This window comes from Colobus angolensis, unplaced genomic scaffold, assembly GCF_000951035.1.
Source record: "Colobus angolensis palliatus isolate OR3802 unplaced genomic scaffold, Cang.pa_1.0 Scaffold143, whole genome shotgun sequence".
NCBI lineage: Eukaryota > Metazoa > Chordata > Mammalia > Primates > Cercopithecidae > Colobus > Colobus angolensis.
The window spans coordinates 4,587,927-4,608,210 of NW_012114522.1; the positions used below are offsets into that span (position 1 = coordinate 4,587,927).

General features: G+C 48.4%; 1 protein-coding gene across 2 annotated transcripts in view; it reads right to left on the bottom strand.

The window, feature by feature from the left end:
- Positions 1-20,284, bottom strand: part of STK32B (serine/threonine kinase 32B) — a 423,981-nt gene that overhangs the window by 99,997 nt on the left and 303,700 nt on the right. For both annotated transcript variants that reach the window (XM_011935426.1, XM_011935425.1), the window contains exon 5: positions 2,427-2,464. In XM_011935426.1, coding sequence (XP_011790816.1) covers positions 2,427-2,464 — 38 coding nt within the window. The remainder of the gene's footprint in view (positions 1-2,426; positions 2,465-20,284) is intronic.

Below are 20,284 nucleotides of genomic sequence, written 5' to 3' on the forward strand. Positions count from 1 at the left end.
ATTTATATTTGGTACCACCTGCAAAGCCACTCATTGAGTGTTGGAGGGGGGAAGGGTTATCAGCCAGTCACCTCTTAGTATGAAATATTATATTCAATGCTCAGTCCCACCAGCTAGCAGAGACTTTTTGATGAAATGGGAGGCTGGAGAGAGAGAAGACTGGATGCAGGGGCACTTGGGGAGTGTGTGGGGTGCTGCAAGCCAGAAGGCAGGGCTGGGACACTGTGAAGGCCAAGCAGGGGGTGGCAAAAGATGAGGAGCTCAAGGGGGCAGAATAGGATCCAGAAAGAATGTGGGAAAGGCTGAGGTAGAGGCTGAGAATGGGTGCAGAAAGGGAGGTGGGATGGGATGGATGGAAATCCCAAAGACAGAAAAGAGAAAACCTAGGGCAGGCTGCCTGGGAGCAGCCCACCTGCCTGTATCTTTTGTGCAGCAGCTTCAGGGGAGCTGTGGCCAGGGACTATGAGCATGGAGCCGGGACTATGAGCATGGAGCCAGAACTATGAAGTCAGGCAGTCCTGGGTTACCTCCATACTCTCTGTGTCACGTTTTCTCATCAGTGCAATGGCTGGCTTATTGCTATTAATGTTTCTGCTTGAATTTTGCTTCTGCACCGCTTTGCAGGGCCTGGAAGTCTTCCCCTAGCGGTCTCTCTTAATCAACAGGACAGAGCCTTGAGGATGCTGCCTGGAACCCAGGCTTGCAGACCCCTGCTTTCCAGACAGCCATGCAGAACCATCCCTGTGTCTTCTCACCTCCTCTTTACCCTGCTCCTGTGATCTGACCTTGCCTGGCCCTGAGCAGAGAAAGGGGACAGGAAGGGGGCGAGTTACCTACCCCTTCCCGAGCACTTGCATACTGTGATGGGTGGTTGACCTTTGAGTCTCACCTGAGACGAGACTTTCACCACCCCGCAAGGTGGGTTGATTACTTCTATGTCACTGCTGGGAAGGCAGAGACACCGAGGCACAGTCACTGGCCCAAGGACACTCAGCTGGCTGGGGGCTCAGCTGAGTGCCGCATCTTAAGATCCTGACTTTTAGATACAAACTGGAGACATTGCTTTTGCTTCCTTTCCAGCCTTGATTTGGATCCTCAGCTCTGTCCATGCCCCAGGCATCTTGGGGCCACTGCTGACCTTCCATTCAGGAACACAGTCAGTTCAATCCTACTGCCCCCAAAGCACTTAGTCTGGTTCCAGTATCTGATGCAGAGATGCAAATGGTCCCATCCACCACTCCTGTACATAGGGATGCACACTACGAGGTTAGGATGCCCCAAGCTATGCTGATGGCACATGGGAGGTTCGAGAGGAGCTTTGAGATAGAACCATGACCTCAGTCTGCAGGGGTGGGGAAGGAGGGTGGGGGAGCTATGTGGAAAATGTGACACATTCATCCCCGAAGGCCTCAGCAGGGATGATAATCCCTACTTTAGAAGAATCTCCAACTGCTCCCTCCAGCCAACCCCATGTTAGGCCCTGAGAGACAGGCCCCTGAAGCAATGCCAGTGAATTTAGTTTTCAAGGCTGTAAGGCTCCTGTTGGCATCAGCCACAATTGATTGTCAAGTCCACTGAGCATTCTTGGTCTGAGCCCTAGGCTCATGGTTCTTAAACTTTGTTGGGCATCCCATCCCCAGAATTCTGATCCAGAACACAGGAGCCCAGGCTTGCTGAAGCAGGACCAGGCCTGACCTCTGATTTTTAACAGGTCCCCCCAGGTAATTCTGGTAAGGCCAGAATTAGAGAGCCATTGACTTGGTGCCTTGCTACTCAAAGTGTGGTCCACGGACCAGTAGCATCAGCCACCTGGGAGCTTTGCAGACTCTGGAGTTTGCAGAGTCTAGTCCCATCTCCGACTTATTAAGTCAGTTTGAGAAGATGTCTAGAAGATCTGTGTGCACAAAAAGGAAATTTTGAGAAGCCTGACATAGCTGATAGATGAGTAAACGCTTAGTGGATTATCAAGTATTAAGGTCTGCTTGCTAGAAATGAGTGTGCACTCTCATTTCATCCCCATGAACACCCTGCAAGGGAGGTGCCTTTTCCCCATTTTACAGAAAATTACACTGAGGCTCAGAGAGGTGGGTGACTTCTAAAGCCACACGTTCATAGGTGAGGGAGCTGGGGTTGGAACTCCGGGACTCCATGCTCATCCTTGCGGCGGCTCTGTCCTCCTCACACGGGGATATGAACAGCAATGACTTCCAACGTGAACACTTTAAATAACTTTGATTCAACTTACCACGGCAGGACATGGACCAGAAATTTACACAGATGTTCATCCACCAGGATTGAAACAAGAGAAGGTTTCTAGCCAATACTAACGTCCAACTCAGCAAGACCCAACCCCCACCCCTGCACCATTTCCCAGTGCCTCAAACTTTCCACTGAGAGTCCCTGTAAAGGATTCATAGCAGGCTTACCGTGTTCATCCAGGAGGATGTTATCTGGCTTGATGTCTCTGTAAAAGAAAACAAAGAAGCTGGCAATGTGGTTCCTGAGCCACAGATGAGTACATCAACAAGCGCCACATCAGGACAAATGCTGGCAACACCCAGGCTGCTCACCTCTCCCTGACCTGAGGCCTCAGCAGGGAGTGCGACAGTAATTGGTAAGATAATGGGATGCCTGTGTTCTTATCGCCTCTTCTCTTTCCTGGAAGTGTAAGTAGATTGTTTGAATACTTTTTTTCCTGAATATTCTTAATTTTTAGCCTCTCAGCTCCAGCTGTAATGGTAACAGCAGTGACTGCTCACTGAGCACGTGATCAGTGCTAGCAAGGGGAGGCACCTGCCCACCCTGAGGTAGCTGAGCCATCCCACCAGGGCTCCCTGCAGGTGTCATGGCATCCACTTTGAGCTCAATGAGGATTTGGAAGTTGTCGTGGTCAGAGATGGGCAAACTACGGCTCTTGGCCAAATCCAGCCCTGGTCCAGTTTTTGTATGGCCTGGGAGCTAAGAATCACTTTAACATCTTTAAAGCACTGTAAAAACAAAACAACATACACACATACACACACCCACGCACACACAGAAGAACATGCAACAGAGATTAACGTGGTCGTCAAAGCCTCAAGTGTTGATTATCTGGCCCTTTATGGAGAAAGTTTCCTGACCTCTTTTAAGGGTAACATAGTGATCCACATGCGGCAAAATCTGGGCTGAGCAGTTTCTGGAAAGTTCTGCTCTACATCACCATTAAAGCAAAAGGCCTCTCAATTCCAAGTGAAACATTCTGAAGGCTGACGCTTTGCTTTCTTTACGTCTACGTGCCTGTACCTAGCACAGTGCCTGACACAATGGTAGACACATGTGAAACACTACCGAGTATAAGGATGGAAGAGTGAAAGTGAGAGAAGAACAACTTCAACCCCAGCTTACTTATTATTGACGTGTACACACTTGGTGAAGCTCTGCATTAAAACCATAGATTTTACAAATGCATAAATTTTCACTCATTCATAACAAATGTCAAATCTACTGAGACTAATGATAGCTTTCTTCAACATAAAGAGCAACTGCTCCTGAGTTTATCAAATATTAATTCTACCCAAAAACACACTGTGGTAATTGGTAGTAATGCAATGCAATGCCCGTGGGTTTGGAGATGAAAGAAGCACTTAACCTATACATTTAAATTTTTATTTTCATTGTGACTTTTCAAGGCCATGAGTACTGAGGAGCACTGCGTATGTGGGCCCCTGCTGCCGAGGTCACAAAGCCTCCACTGTGAATGAAGAGATTACTGCAGAGACTCACAGGGAGCCACATGGGAGGGATGAACTTGATAACTTATAAAACTAAAACAAAAGGCAGAAGACCTAGAGTCAAGTGCTTGTGAATGAAGTCAGCAGACACTTGGTCCCTGCCCAGGGTGGCTCCCAGCAGGGTTTCTCAACAAAAGATGAGAAAAGAGAAAAGAAAATACATGTCAAGAATGAAAACACAGCAGCAAATGCTCAAGCTTTATCTCTTAAGATATCACCGGGACTGAGATGATTTAATGTGTGGTGTGGGGACCACGGAGGATGTGGCTGTGGCCCAGGGAATGTGAGTTACAAAATGCCTATAAGGGCCACAGACTAAAGACAGAGTTAGAGTCAGGACACAGGTGAGGTGAGGGTGGGATGACAGACCCAAGAAGATGTGATCTGGTGTACTGGGTTGAATGGTGTCCCTCCAAAATTCATGTCCACCCAGAACCTCAGAATGGGACCCTATATGGAAATGGAGTCTTTGCAGAGGCAATTACTTAAGGATCTTGAGATGAATTATCTTGGATTTAGGGAGGACTCTAAAGACTCCTGTCTTTATAGGAGGAAAGTAGGGGGAGGGATTTGGATGCAGACACAGGAGAGAAGAAGGCCATGGGGAGATGAAAGCAGAGACTGGAGTGATGCAGCCATACACCAGGAATGCCTGGAGTCGCCCAGAGCTGGAACAGGCCGGGAGCGGATTCCCTCCTGAACCTCCAGAATAAGCACAGCCATGACTCTACTTTGATTTTGGACTTCTGGCCAGAATTATGAGAGAATAAATTTGTACTGTTTTAAGCCACCAATTTTGCAGTAATTTGCTGTGGCAGTCCCAGGAAGCTAACACAACTGGCACGGTGGAAGGAGAGCTGATAGAGGGGAGGGCAAACCTCAAAGGGCAGCTAGGGCCCCACTAACCACAGCATGGCCTTGGACAAGCCCAGTGCCTGGCCACGCCCCCACATCCACATTGCACTGGCTCACAGTGTCTCATATCCTGAGAACAGAATGAGGCACAGATGTGGCCAGCTTGGTCCCTAGACCCCACAGAGCCAAGGAAAGGGACTGTTCTGTTTGGGAGAGTTCAGTCCATGAGCTGGACAGTCTGGGTTCCAACTCCAGCCTCATTTTTGACTATCTGCATGATCCCTGCCTCTGCCTCAGTTTCCTTTGCTGTGTGGATTAAATACCTGATACATAACATACATTGCTTCTGTGCTGGCTCTTAGCACAGAGTTGAATCTCAAGCATTTATGGGGTGTCCCCTTTGCGGTCATGAAGGACACGTCGTGAACAAGACAGACCCAACCAAATGGAGCTTGCATTCTAGGAGGAGAGGCAGGCCAGAAGGCACAGGAATCAGTGGCAGGATTGTAAATTGGGGCAGGTGAAGAAGGCAAACCAGAGTCTAGAAAAAAGACTAATAGAGGGACCTTAGTTTTGGCAGATACTCAGGAAGACCTTTAAGAAGAGGTGACACTGGGTTGACAACTGAATGGCAAGAAAAGGTCAGCTGCGCACCATCTAGTGAGTGAGTTCTCATTTTGCAGATGAGGAAGTAGGAGGATGAGAGAATAAATGATCTGGCCTGTGATGTGGTTCTAGCCATGGAAGCTGACAAAGGTGATGGGTGTCACCCTGTTAATTCGGTTATGTCACAGGGCAAAGTTGGTGGGATGGCAGTCCCGGGATTATATTACATTGTATGACTCTGTCTTGGCAGACTGGAGTGAGAGCTCAAGACATGAGCTACCATGTGGGAGCCAGCCACACGGCGGGGAATGTAGGTGTCCCTGGGAGGAAGAGTGACCACTGGCCTATGTGGATCAAGAGAACGGGACCTCAGTTCTGCAGCCACAAGAGCTGAATCTGCCAACAACCACAAGAGCCTGGGAGAGGACCCCACACCGTGTTCCAGAAAGGAGTGCAGCCTGGTGGGCATGTGGATTGTAGTTTTGTGAGACCCTATGCAGATGATCCAGTTAAGCCCACCTGGACTCCTAGGCCATGGAAATGGAGAGAAAATAAATGTGAGTTATTTTAAGTTGTTAAGTTATAATATAAGTTGCACAGCAATAGAAAATTAATTCTCTAGCTATATGATCTTGGGCCACTTACTCTGAGCCTCATTTTCCTCATTTGGGAAATGGGAACACAGCAGCAGCCATCTCCCTGTTGCTGAGTGTACAATGACATTTGTTCAGTGCTTCACACAGTCCCAGTGCAGTGTGGTAGAAGTGCTGAAATAAGTTACAGTGATGGGACTGTCATTGCTCTTTCAAAAGGAGCTGGGGAGAACTCAAAGAGACAGACTGGCAGATTCTTGAGCCTTTAGCAAATAATTAGGTGTCTTTCAAAGGAGACTTGCTGGACAGATGCCTGCAAAGCTGCGTGGAGGAGATGGAGAATCTCAATCACTTGAGATTTAATAAGAATAGCATTTTATGGAGAAAGCATTTTAGCAGAGCCTTTAGTTTAGCCGGTTTCAGGACCGTTTCCTCCAGCTCTATTTTTCACATCGATCATATCTCAGCTCCAGCACGACATCCTGTTGAAAATGGGTTTGAACGTTCAGAAAGGGCATTAGGAGCATTGCATGGATGGGAAGCCGGGGACGATGTTTTCTGAGGACAGGCCCATAATTTCAGAGCTGGGCAAAATGATACTTTGATGGAAAGTATGCATGCAGAGCTATAAAACCCGGCGCTGCTCTTGAATTATTCCCCAGCCCTCAAATAAAACAAAGCATAAAATGTCAGCTGGGCTATTTTAAAAAACAGCATAGAAATGACTCTGATCCAGAGGTACCCATGCACAGACTGCCAAGCAGGGCCACCAGGATGTTTCTGCAAGTGTCTTTTGGCAGGGGGCTTCTCAATATTCTATGCTGGCAATCTTAAGCAGCAGTAAAGAGAAATACAAAACCTGGAGGGGAAAGCTAAACTAAGGGAAGTGAAAATCTGTGGCTATTTTATCACTAGTGAAGGGAACATGCTATACATATTCATGCGAGAGGGAAAGGGAGGTAGTAAAGGACAGAGAAGAGAGACTTGAGATCCAGTCCTGAGTCTGCCTCTCGCTGACCATGCAGACAGGAGCACACTGCCCTGGGTGAGTGATAGAGTTTGGATCTGTGTCCCCGCCCAAATCTCATGTCAAACTGTAATCCCCAGTGTTGGAGGTGGGGCCTGGTGGGAGGTGATTGGATCATGGGGGTGGTTTCTCCTGAGTGGTTTCGCACCATCCCCTTGGTGCTATTGTCATGACAGTGAGTTGTGGCTGTTTAAAAGTGGGTAGCACCTCCCCCACTGTCTCTCTTGTTCCTGCTCCCGTCATGTAAGATGTGCCTGCTTCCACTTTGCCTTCTGCCATGATTGTAAGTTTCCTGAGGCCTCCCCAGAATCCAAGTAGATGCTGCCATGCTTCCTGTACTGTACTGTCTTCAGAACCATGAGTCAATGAAACCCCTTTTCTTTATAAACAACCCAGTCTCCAGTATTTCTTTATAAGAACGTGAGAATGGACCAAGACAATGAACATTAGCTTCCTCACCTATAAGTTGGGTAATAATGCCCTCTCTATGGCTACAGTGAGGATTGGATGAGATGGTTCTTACGACAGCAACCAGCACAGGGCCAGGCACATGGAAAGGCACAATTGTTATTAATAACAGAGTGGGGCAAAGACATTTCAGTAGGAGGTTGAGTCAACAGAACAGGCACTGGGGAAGGATGACCAAAGGCATTTACTGGGGGTCGGGGAGGAATGGGTGGGCTTCACCTTGGCTGTTGACCTCTGCCTTAGCCAGCTTGAATGGGACTTTGCACCCATCCATCAGCAAGCTGATGTGGGATAGGATGCTAAGGAACTTGGTTCTCACGTTTTAGAATTTCTCACTGTATTGGCATGGATCATTCTCTTAGAAACTGAGTGACAATTAAGAAATGACAACACATCAGCTCTACTCATTAAATATCACTTCTTTCACCCTTCCGTCTCCAGTTTCTTGTGGAGGTGGGGACCATGTACAAACAGCAGCCCCCAACACGATGCTTCAGTGTTAATAGCAGTACTGACAGTATTAACAGCTAAACTTTATTGAGTGTTGGTTGTATGTCAGGGACAACCTGAAGTGTGTTATGTGGATTTAACCATGTGCAGTGTAGATATTTGTTACCAGGTGCTGGGGAGGCACTCCATATGTCACCATCTTGACACGACTCTTAGAGACAGGTATTGCTACTCCTATTTTACTGATAAAGAGAGAACTATTTCAGAGGGTCAGTGATGTGTCTGGTTCCTCCTTGTGATTTATCAAAGGTCAAACACTGGTAGAGATAAGACCTACTCTCACGTTGGTCTCTAGATCAATGTTCTCTCTCTGTGGGTGGGGAAATGAAAAAAAAAAATGAGAGTTTCCAGAATTCTAAAGTAGGCAGTAATAATCTGAGGAACATGCTTATAATAAAGATCTGATTTGATTTTTAAATTAATTAATTTATCATTATTTTTTGAGATGGAGTCTTGCTTTGTCAACCGGGCTGGAGTGCAGTGGCGTGATCTTGGCTCATTGCAACCTCTGCTTCCTGAATTCCAGTGATTCTCGTGCCTCAGCTTCCCAAGTAGCTGGGATGACAGGCATGTGCCACCACATCTGACTAATTTTTGTATTTTTAGTAGAGACATGTTATTACCATGCTGGCCAAGCTGGTCTCAAACTCCTGACTTCAAGTGATCCACCTGCCTTGGCCTTCCAAAAGTGCTGGGATTACAGGCGTGAGCCACCGTGCTTGTTCTGATTTGATTTTTAAAAATTATGTTATTCACATTTCAGGAAACTTTTCATTTATTACACGACCCACATGCAAGGTTGCATTTCTTTTTCAACATGACTCAAATGTCCTTACAAAGCACAAATCTCATCCTGTCCCTTCTTTACATAAATCCTCCAAATGGCCCTGTGGTGCCTATGGTGCTGGGGCCAGACTCCAGATTTGATGTTTCAATATAATCTCAGAGATGAAAAGTGAACACTGAGATGTGCTTGTCAGCTTTAAAATCTGACAACTAAGGTCATTAACGATAACCACCAAGTGCCGCCATCATATGTGCATGAGAGGGGAGGCAGAGGGAGCCATTCTAGCTCAGAAGAGTCACAAAGACACAATTTTAGATGGAAGCACAGTTGTCACGTGCCCCAGGCCCATTCGTGGTCACATGTTTAGAAAGCACTGATCCAATGGCCAGACTCCAAAGGCCTTCAGGCATTTCCTTATCTGGCCACTAGACTTGGCCCTCTGCACCCGGTGGCCCAGCCAGGCCAGACCCACCTTGAGTGCTCCAGGTGCCTCAGTCTTTCCCTGGCCTTATCTCTGGATTGCACATCCTCTTCCCTATTGAACTCTGACCCAGGTTTTAGGACACAGCTCAGCTGCAATCTCCTCCTGGGATACTGTCGAGGGTTGAAGAATGTCTCTGCAAAATTAATGTCACCCAGCTACCTGATAATGTGATCTTATTTAGAAGTAGTGTCTTTGCAAGAAAGTGTGTGTCTATATGTGCCAGCAAATAGTGTCTTTGCCAGAAAACTATTACTTTGCTAGTAAGGTAGTTCTGTCTTGCATATAAGTTAAGAGGAAGTTGTCCTGGATTAGGCTGAACCCTAAATCCAGGGACTGGTGTCCTTATAAGAAGAGAGAAAAGAGACACAGGTAGACACAGAGGAGAAGGCCACATAGAGGAGAGACACAGAGGAGAAGGACAGAGGTAGCATGTGGAGTGATGCATCTAACAGCCCATGGCATAGCATGGATTGCCCAAGACCACTGGAAACTGGGAGAGAGGCGGGGGACTTCTCTCTGAGCCTCCAGGAGAACCAACTGTACCCACACCTTGATTTTGGACTTCTGGCCTCCCCTCCTGAACTGCAAACGAATACACTTCTGTTGATTAAAGCCACCCAGTCTGTGCTACTTAAAGACCTCCTCTGGCCCCCTGCACCTCACTGCTTTCCTATGTCCTGGTCCTGATGGTAAAGCTTGACATTGTCCATTTACTCCCTGCTGTCAGGAGACCAGGTACACACAAGAGAAGGCCACGTGAAGACAGACGCAGAGGGACCAGGGGAGCACCAGCCCTCTGAGCGAGGCCAGGCCGCTATTCAGAAAAGGCTTACTGAAAATATGAAAAAATGAAAGATCTTACATAAGGGCTGAACATGGCCTCCTCCAACCTTGAAGCTTGTGAAGCTCCCAGGGTCCTCAACCCTCTGGGACCTTAACTTCACCTTGACAAATGGGGCAGGAAGCATCAATGTGAAAGGGGAAATTTTGCAGCTCCTGTAGGTGGAGCCTCTGCCCAAACTGCCCATTGCAATTGGGATGGCTGTGGCCAGCAGAGCTGAGACCCACTGAGTGTGTCTTCTCTGCCAATGACTGTCCCAGGCACTTGGCATGTGCTCCTTGTGTAATCCTCACAACTACCCATATCAGGGACTCGCCACTGCAGTAACAATCACTACAAATGGAGTGACTCCAAACAACACACCTTCATTCTCTCACAGTTCTGGAGGGTGGAAGTCCAAAGTGAACCTCAGGGGCTAAGGCAACAGAGGAGCTCTATTCTTTGCCTTTTTAGGTTCCAGAGGCTGCCCAGGTTCCCTGACTGCTAGCACCTCCTTGAGGCACTCCCACCTCTGCTCCTGCAGCTGTATCTCCTACTGCTTCTCTGACCCTACCACCTGCTTCTTGGCAAGAGCCTTGTGATTCCACTGGGCCCACCTGGATAATCCAGGAGAATCTTCCTACATGGTGATCCTCACCTAAATCACACCTGCAAAGTCCCTTTTGCCCTGTAAGGTGACACAGGCACAGGTTATGAGGATTAGGATGTGGCATCTTTGGGGGGGCATTTTCAGTCTACTGCACAGCCCTTCCAGGTAGTGTGATGGATTGGTGTTCCACCAAATTTCTATGTGGAGGTCCCTATTCCTAGTGTTTCTGAATGCAACCATATATGGAGACAGGGTCTTTCAAGAGGTGATTAAGGTAAAGTGAGGACATTAGAGTGGACTCAAATCCAATCTGACTGGTGTCTTTGTAAGAAGAGGACAGCAGGATTCATGGAGAGACATTAGGGGCCTGTGTGCAGAGGAACAGCCTTGTGAAGAGCAGCAAGAAGGCGGTCGTCTGCAACCCAAGGAGCGAGGCCTCAGAGGAAACCAACCCTGCTGGCATCCTTATCCTGGACTTCCAGCTTCCGGAACTGTGAGAAGATTAATTTCTGTTGTTTAAGCTGCCCAGCCTGTGGTATTTTGTATGGCAGCTTTGGCAGACTATCACAGGTAGGTAGGATTGTTACCCCTATTTTACTGGACAATGAAACCAAAGTGAGAGGAGTCGTCACAGAGTCCGTATGTGGGACAGCCTGGATACACCACTTAGAGATCCATGATTTAATTTGAAGGCATGGAAGCGATTTTTTAAATGTACACACAGCCTAATAATGTAGTTCTGTCTTATAGCTATTGTAAAACTCCATGCTGCTACTCAAATCATTTTATTCTTGCCTCGTCCTTTGGGAGAGAAAATGAATCCAGTCAAGTCGTGCTTGGGGGTTGTTGATTATTTTTTTTTTAATCCTGCAAAGAACAAACATCAGCCTGGTTGACAATGATTAATTCAGTTCAAAAGCTGTGCCACTCCACGGGGGCCTGGATGTTAACTTGGCTACTAAGGCAATTGCATTCAGCTAATTATTCCCAAGTATATCTCATGGAGATTTCAAAGCTTTTGGGATTCACAAACATGTGCAGGGATGCACCAGGCTCAATTAATTCCTTCATGAATGGATAAGCCCTGTGACACACTCCCTTGGCCCAATGAGGGAGTCATCTTCTTAAGAAGCTCGGACCTTCTCAGTCCACGTAGCCTGCACAGACCCGCCCATCTCAGTTTTCTTTCTTTCTACTTCCAACTAGAACACTAAATTGCAATGATAGATCCGTGAGTCAGCCTGCTACACCAGACCCTGAGCTCCCCAAGGCTGGAGCCATGGTAATAGCACATGGAAAACAACAGAAGGGTGTGGAGAGCTGGGTTCCTATGGTCCTGCAGTGACTGCAAGACACCCTGTGAGTATGGATCATGTTTTGAAGCCCCTCACACACCAACAGCAATTAAAATCCTGACTCCAATACTGTGTGGGTCTCAGTTTTTCTCATCTGTAAAATGGGAATAAAATGAAATAATGTATGTCAAGGACTTATTCAGTTCCTAGCATATAGAAGATGCCCAGTAAGTGATGATTAGTTCTCTCATCCCTTGCACCCATCCCTACTTAGCAGGGCATTTAGAAGAAAAAGGAGGTGGCAGAAAGAAACATGGAGTTTACTCCAAAATCATGATGACCATTTGTCACATTTGTGCAGTTTTGCAGTTCACAAAGTCCCTTCCCATACTGTGATTTATTTAATCCACCTGCCAGCCCTAGAGACCCAGCATTATCTTCTTTTTGATGGATGAGGAAACTGCCGTCTGGAGAGGTGAACGACTTCTCCATGGTCATAGTTAAAAAGTGGCAGAAGTGGCCGGGAGTGGTGGCTCATGCCCGTAATCCCAGCACTTTGGGAGGCTAAGGCAGGTGGGATCACCTGAGGTCAGGAGTTTGAGACCAGCCTCGCCAACATGGTGAAACCCCGTCTTTACTAAAAATACAAAAGTTAGCCAGTGTGGTGGCAGCTGCCTATAATCCCAGCTACTCGGGAGGCTGAAGCAGGAAAATCACCTGAACTCGGGAGGTGGAGGCTGCAGTGAGCCGAGGTCGTGCCATTGCACTCCAGCCTGGGTAACAAGAGAAAACTCTGTCTCAAAACAAACAAACAAACAAACAAACAAACAACAGTGGCAGAAGCATGATTTGAGCCCAGCTCCTCTGATGCCCATCTGGTGCTCTTCTATTTCCATCCTCTGGGTGAGGCAGAGATGTTAGGGGCAGAGTCGCTTGACCGACCTGTGCATGTTTCAAATATACCAGGGTCCTGTGTCTCCGTGCATGGCTGGAGCGCCCTCCTCCAGCCCCCAATCTCTGCCTGGTCAACTCGTCTGCGCCCATCAGCTCTGTTTGGGTGTCGCTCCCTCTGAGAAGCCCTCCTTCAAGCCCTGGGTGCACCAGGTTACAGTCTGTATTTTCCCTGTACCTCACTGTATGTCACTGGCCTGGCAGTGAGCACAGGGTATATGCGCTTGGGTGATTATCTGACTGATGCTTGTCCTTCCCAGGAGGTGCTGAGTTCCATCAAATGAGGGCCCATCCCTAGATTTGCAGCCCTGGCACAGCGCCCAGCAGCCAGCAGCTGTTCAACAGACACTGGTGACATTATCCCATCTGTAAATGTGTCATGAGGCACTGGGTGAATGTTGGCGAAAACGCCATAGCATTTGAGTCCAGAGGTCCCCAGAGAGGCCCAGGCTTCTGTAGAAGGCCAATCAGCATCAGGTCCTGGCTTGGGGCTCAGGCCCTGGTCCAGGCTGGGGTCCCCGAGCACTTCCTGCTGACAGTTAATCATAGTTCACTGTGAGCCCCAGCTTTCCCAGGGGCCAACGCCCAGCTCTCGTCTGATGTCACTCACTTTCAGCAGTGTGCATCTTGCCATGATCATGTGATCTCTCACTTTCCGCCTGGATCTGGCCTTCCCGGAGGGCTCCACATGGTGGGGCCTGTGAGACGCTGTGACTCGTCGAGAGCTTCCCGTTTCTGTAAAGATGTCCAGGCCATGGTCTCATGTTCCTCATCCAGCTTTCTGAGGGCAATGCGGGAAAGATCTCAAGTCCGTATCAAGGCTGAATCTGACTCTATCCACGTGACTTCTATTGGAATCGGAGAGTTGGACCCAATGGAGGGTCCAGCCACCACCGGGAATGACCTGGTCATTTTCCAGTTAAGGGGACTTCTGCTTAGATGAGTTAAAACTTCCTTTGAGTTGTCTGGGAAATTAGTGCCAGAGCTGGGTTTGAAATTTGCTTTCCTGACTCTTGTAAACTTCTTGACCGTGTGGATTTTATCTGAGTCATTGGGAAAGGTATTTTAGAGCCAAAAGGGATCTAAGAAATAATTGTGTTTCTCCCTCAGCCTCATTTGGAACCCAAAGCCTGGTTAATTTCTACTTCCTGATGACTCCACACTGCACGCACCCAGCTGAACGTGGCTGAAGAAAAATACAAGCAGGGAAGTGCGTTTCCCTCTAAATCCCCAATCCCTAACAGTGTCTCTATGGGTCCTTCAAGCTGCCCCAACCCCGGGATATCCTCCTTGTCCATTCATTCTCCACTTTAGAGGGCATTCTCTTTCTTTTCAAACCTCCAGCACCTTTACTCCCGAAGTCTTGGTGTCACCATTGACTGCACTGTCCATACCCTACATCTGCCTGAATAGCAAACCTTGCTGCTTCTACCTGCAGAGCACTTTCCCCTCCAGTATTCCTGCATCTTCCCTTTCCTCTCCAGCCCATGCTCACCAGGGCAGAGCTGTGGGCCAAGAACTGTGGGTGGGGCCTGTGGGTGGGGATATGGCTGTGGGTGGGGCCTCTGGGTGGAGCTGTGTGTGGGAACTCTGGGTAGGGGCTGTGGGTGGAGCTGTGGGTGGGGATGCAGGTGTGGGTGGGGCCTGTGGGTAGAGGCTGTGGGTGGTGGCTCTGGGTAGGGGCTGCGAGTGGAGCCATGGGTGGGGGCTGTGGGTGGGGGCTATGGGTGGAGCTGTGGGTGGGTCTGTGGGTGGAACTGCCTCATCACCTATCTTTTCAGGGTGAGTCCACTGCCTAGTAGTTTCAGAAACAGGGGTCCCTGTTACCAGTGCAGCACCCCAGGCTAGTCACAGCCTCCACCTCTGTGGCAGCGCCTGGTACCTGCATTTCCCACAAGCCCCTGTGCAGTTCCAGTGCCCCCTGGGGATTGAGAGCCCTGCTCCACTGCTAGGGCAAGAAAGGCCACCTGAGGTGGCTCACAATGGGACGCCACGAGTCCTGGGCTCATTCAGGGGACGATTTTTTTGGAATTCTTAGTCTCCAATCCCCAGCACGTAGGCATCGCCTCATTAAAACATGAGGCTCCAGTGGTCAGCTCGGATTCCTTTGGGAGCCAGTTGGGATGACCGTCATAGTTGTTGAATCCCATGGGTAGGTGGAGCAGGAGTCTGGCATGTTCAGTTTGACTTGTGTGACGGGGGAGGGCCGGAGCATCACCTCTTGAGGCACAGCATGAATATGCGTGTGGGAGTCAGACAAGCTGGTGCGGTGGGCACAGATCAGCGGAAAAATATGCACCCTCCAGCTCCGGACACACACACTCACCCACCCACAGCTGACTGCAGGGCCCAGGGTGGCCTCACAAAACCAGAGATTTCTTTTTCCTGATTCTACTAGAAATGTGGGAGCCCTGGTTTGAAAGCAGAGTCAACGTGGAGACCTTCCAGTGAATTAATATTTTAAGAATTGCTATTTTTAGGGCCCAGTCTCTCTGAGAGTATCCTCCAAGGGGACATACTGCCCAAACGCATAAGAGTCAGAGAGCCCTGGCTGCCGACACTGGAAGGGACCCTAACTCTGTCTGAAGCAATAGCCCTGGGTCCCTGACCTCTGTGAGCCTCAGTTTCTTCATCTGTAAAGTGAGCTAATTATGTCCATCTGTATCGGCTGTTGTGAGCATGAAAAGGAATGATGCATACAAAAGAATGAGTCCAGGCTTGACATATGGTGAGAGCTTAATGAATACATCAAACATTTAAACATGTTCCATTTCCAAACAAGAAAACCTTGCTTGGGAGAAGAAAAATACCAGACAGAGTCTTACAGAAAGCAGTAAAACTGAAACTGGGATAAAAGCTGGGGTCTTTTTACTGAGAACTCTTGGGAATTTTTCCCTTTAGGAAGACCACAGAGAGGGACTCCTGACCACAGAGAGGGACCAGGGGACCATCTCACATCTCCCTGCATTCCTGCCACCCAAGGGGCAGGAAGGCACAGATGAGAGGAAAGGAGCCAAGTGCCCGTGGAGGAATGCAGATGACTCCACGGCGACACTATGGCTATATTGTCCGGCACCATTCATGGCACTTTACATGTATTATTTCATTTGATTCTCATAACAGTTTTGTGTGGTATAGGATATGCTGACTCATTTTATTTATTTTATAGAGAAGGAGTCTTATGCTCAAGGAATTTGAGTGACTTTCCCAGGGTCACCAGCGGGATGGTTTATTTTATGAGTTAACTTGACAGGGCCACAGTACCCAGGTATTTGTGCAAACATTCTTCTGCATGTTTTAGTGGGGGTATTTTTGGGTGGGATTAACATTTAAGTCAGTTGACTTTGAGTAAAGCACGTTGCCCTCCATAATGCGGGCAGGCTCATCCAACCAGACAGAGGCCTTAACAGAAAAGAAACTGGCCTCTCGCAAGCAAGGGGGAATCGTGCCAGCAGATGGCCTTTGGATTTGGACTGCAACATCAGCTCTTTCCTGAGTCTCCTGCTGGCTGGCCTGCCTGCAGAGTTTGAACTTACACCTCCATGATCGCATAAGCCAATTTCTTAAAATAAATCTCTCTCCCTCCCTCCTTTCCTCCCTCCTTCATATGCACACATCCTGTTGGTTCTGTTTCTCTGGAGAATCTTGACTACCGCACCCAACTAGTAAGTGCTGGAAGAGCCAGGATTAAAAACCCAGACAGCTGCTCCCAGAACCCATGCCCATTACCATCTTTACGGGGCCCCAAGGACACAGGGTGGGAGCAAGGTGGGGGCAGACATGGCAGAGCCACTTTCCGAAAAAGAATTGTATTACAAATAATCCATGGGCCATTTCCTGAATCCACATCTCCGGGTAGGGAAGGCAAGAGTCCCATACAGGATGGTGGAGATGGCACAGGGACAAAGGTGGCCAGCCCCCAGCATGTATTGACCACATTTTCCATGCCACACTGAACTAGCTACTGCACAGGTATAATTTCATTCACTCTAAAGCCCTTTGGGGCTGTGCGGATTGCCACTATGCTAGTGCTGCAGATGAGAGGGCTGCTGCTCTCTTGCTTGGTGCTCGGCTGAAGACACCATGAGCAGATGCTCCCTCCAACAGCATCAGAGAGACCTAGGTTCTAAGCCTGGCTCTGCCTCTTGTTAACAATCTGACCTGGAGACTTAAATTCTCTAAGACTAGCTTCCTCATCCATCAAACAGGGACAACAGTTCTTCCTTGAGGTGTCGACCTGAAGAATAATGAAGATAAAGGACCCAAGGTCACAGCATAGTTCCTAACCAGGGAGTCTTGGGAAATCATCTATTTCCTTTCATTCTATCACGTATTCAGAGCTTACTGTGTGCCAGGCACTACTGTCTACTCAAAATACAGCGGACAAAACTCAGGCAAGTTCTTACTCACATGGAGATTACATTCCAATAGGGAAAGACAAGGAATGGGAGAAAAACAAATGATCAGCATCGTCATTTACGCTGCGTAACTGCTCTGCAAATTGCTTCCCAGGGTGTGGGCCAGAGTGCTGGGAGGAGGGGCAGGCTGCTGGAGAGGATGATGATGACCTTGGCACTGACAACCATGATGAGCTGTGGGACCTTGCGCAGGCGCCTTCCCTCCTCTGAGTCTCAATTTCTTTACCACACCATGAAGATCTGAGCTCTACCTTGTAGGCTGTTGTAAGGATTGCATGATTGTAGGTAACAGCAGGGTCAGCTACATAATGGGTGGAGTCCAGTGCAAAAAGAAAATGCAGGATCATTTGCTCAAAGCTTTAAGGATTTCAAGATGGCAAGAGCTGGGCATTAAACCAAGTGTGGATGCTTCTGCGTGTGGGGCCCTGTGCCACCAGTCTCCCTGGTGAAGGCATCTGTGTGTCATGGGTGCTCAGTCCTGGCTGCTCCTGTGGGGTGGGACTTGCACTTCCCACTTTGCACACCATCAGGGGCTTAGCGAGAAGTCACTGGCTCAAGATCCCATTAGTGTGGTGCTTGGACAGGATTCTTGCCCAAGTTACTTTACAAAATATCTGTTCACAAAATTAGAAATAGCAGCAGTAGAATTCCTGTACCTCTTCAGAGTAATGCTCTTCTGTCTCATAGTATAATTTCAAATGCAGAAGGCTGACCTCTTGCATTCTCTTGGGTAGAGTTGGAGAGGCTCGGGAGGAGGGCTGGGAAGGAAGCGAGGGCCTGGATTAGACAGACCAGGGTGTGCGTGGCCATGGGGATGGGGTTGCTCTGACATAGCATGTTCAGTTCCATTTTCTTTTTTATCTGCTAAGTGAAGAGATAATGAAATAGCTCGCAGCCAGCTGCAGGATGGGTCTGGTTAGGAGCGGCTTCACCAGAATAATAAACATATTCAAATTGTCCCTGAGAAGCAAGCAGTGGGCTGGGGAGATGCTCTGCACAGTGAGCATGGCCCCGTGATCTGGGCACTGGCTTTCCTCAGGACCTGTCTCTGACGGTGGTGCCTCCAGGTGCAACCCTGGGAGTCACAGTGCCATAGCCCGGAGCTGTTCTGAACTGTCCCCAGCTTGGCAGTCATCCCTAAGGTGATCCCAAAGCGAGGTGATCCCGAAGTTTTATCATGTGCAGCAGGAGGAGAACAGAACGCTGCCATATCAAAACACCACGGACCAGGGGTCTTAAACAAGACTTTTCTTTCTCACCATTCTAGAGTCCAAAAGTCCATGATGAAGGTGTCCGCAGGGTTGGTTCCTTCTGAGGCCCTTCTCCTTGACTTGCAGGCGGCCATCTTCGCCTTGTGTCCTCCCACGGTCTTCCCTTTGTGCCTGTCTGTGTTCTAATGGCCTCTTGTTATAAGAACACCAGGCATATTGCATGTATTAGGGCCCATCCTAATGACCTCACTTTAACTTAATCACCTCTGTAAAGACCTGTTTCCAAATACAATCACATTCTGGGGTACTGGGGGTTAGGGCTTCAATGTATGAATTGGGGGTGTGTGTGGGCACAGTCCATCTCATAGCACTCTCTCATAGGACTTTTACGTGGAGAGATGGGAACCCCATGGACCACAGGGTGCCAGGGTTGGGGGGCCTCCTGCTCTGGACACCTCCTGGGGAATAGAGAGCCCAGGAGGAGCTGTGTTTCCTGAAATCAAGGAGGGGAGCGTGTAGTCAGCACAAAGACAAGGCTGTTAGAGAGTGTGGACCATGCGCTGGACACAAGGGGGCCCTGGTGAAGGTTCTGGAAAGAAAGGGAACGTGGGGAAGGGCAGCCAGGGGTAGCACAAAGGCCGATGCCACAGGCTTTGGAGACCTGGGTTCCAGTCCAGCTCCGCTGACAATCTCATAAAGAATACAGTAGATGCCCAATCATTTGCTACTACCAACCTCATCATTACCACTGACCAGCAGGTAGGGAGGGGGCAGCCTGGTTCAGGGCTAAATTCTGGAATTTCTTTCCTTGGTGTTCCCTTCTCTCTGACCTTAGTGTTGACCCTGGAATCTCTTTTAGAACTCACCATCAGCACAGCCAGGGCCTGACCTCTCTCCACAGAGCTTTCTGTCAGCCATCTCATGGAGTCTCACAGAGGCAGGGTAGAATTGTCACCCCTTTTTCAGATGACGCCTTTAATACTGCAAGGATGGCAGCAGTATGCCAGGGTCACAAGCCCCAGTCAGCAGTGAAGCCTGGGGCTTCGGGATGGGGCTCCAAGAGACCTTTCCCGTCACAAACTCATCTACCCAGCCAGCATTTCTCAAAGAAGTTTCCACCAACCAGCAGCAGGGTGCTGACTAAAATGCAGAGTCCATTCTCCATGATGTGCTTATTTCACATTGCATATCTGTATCAAAACATCTCATGTACCCCATACATATATATACACACCTACTACATACCCATAAAAATTAGAACTGGGCTTCCAAACCAGCGGAGAAGACAAGGGGTATAACAAACACTATCAATACTATAGAATGCAAAAAAGAAGAAAACATAAAGATAAAGGGCATAGGAATTAGAAAAAAACAAGTCCAAATGCATCAGGAATCATGATAAATGTAAATGATTTAACTCACATAATAAAGGAAAAAAATAAAATAAAATCCAGAGTCCAGGGCTACGACCCAGGCACAGGGCTTCAGAATCTCTAGGAGCTTGGCTATTGGTCTGCCTTTTGTTTAAAGAAGGTTCCAAGTGATGGATCTGCAGCCTTAAGTGTGAAAACCATCACCATGGACTGTCGTCCTCATCCCCTCTCATCAGTTCCCTCCTCCCCTCTAACGCCTGTCTTTCATAAAATGCCTGCTGTCACCAGTGGGTGCTACTGGACGGGACATGAATACACACTCAGGTAGATGAGGAGGCAGTTACTCCTTTTCCAGTTATTTTTAATTTTCCTAATTATGTCAGGAAGAACGTCTCAACTTGGTACTATTACATCTTTAACATCTCAATAACATTTGCTAATTCCCATTACCCTTTTTAACATAGAGAGTAGAATCCAGCCTCAAATCCTGGGCACCCAGTCTAACC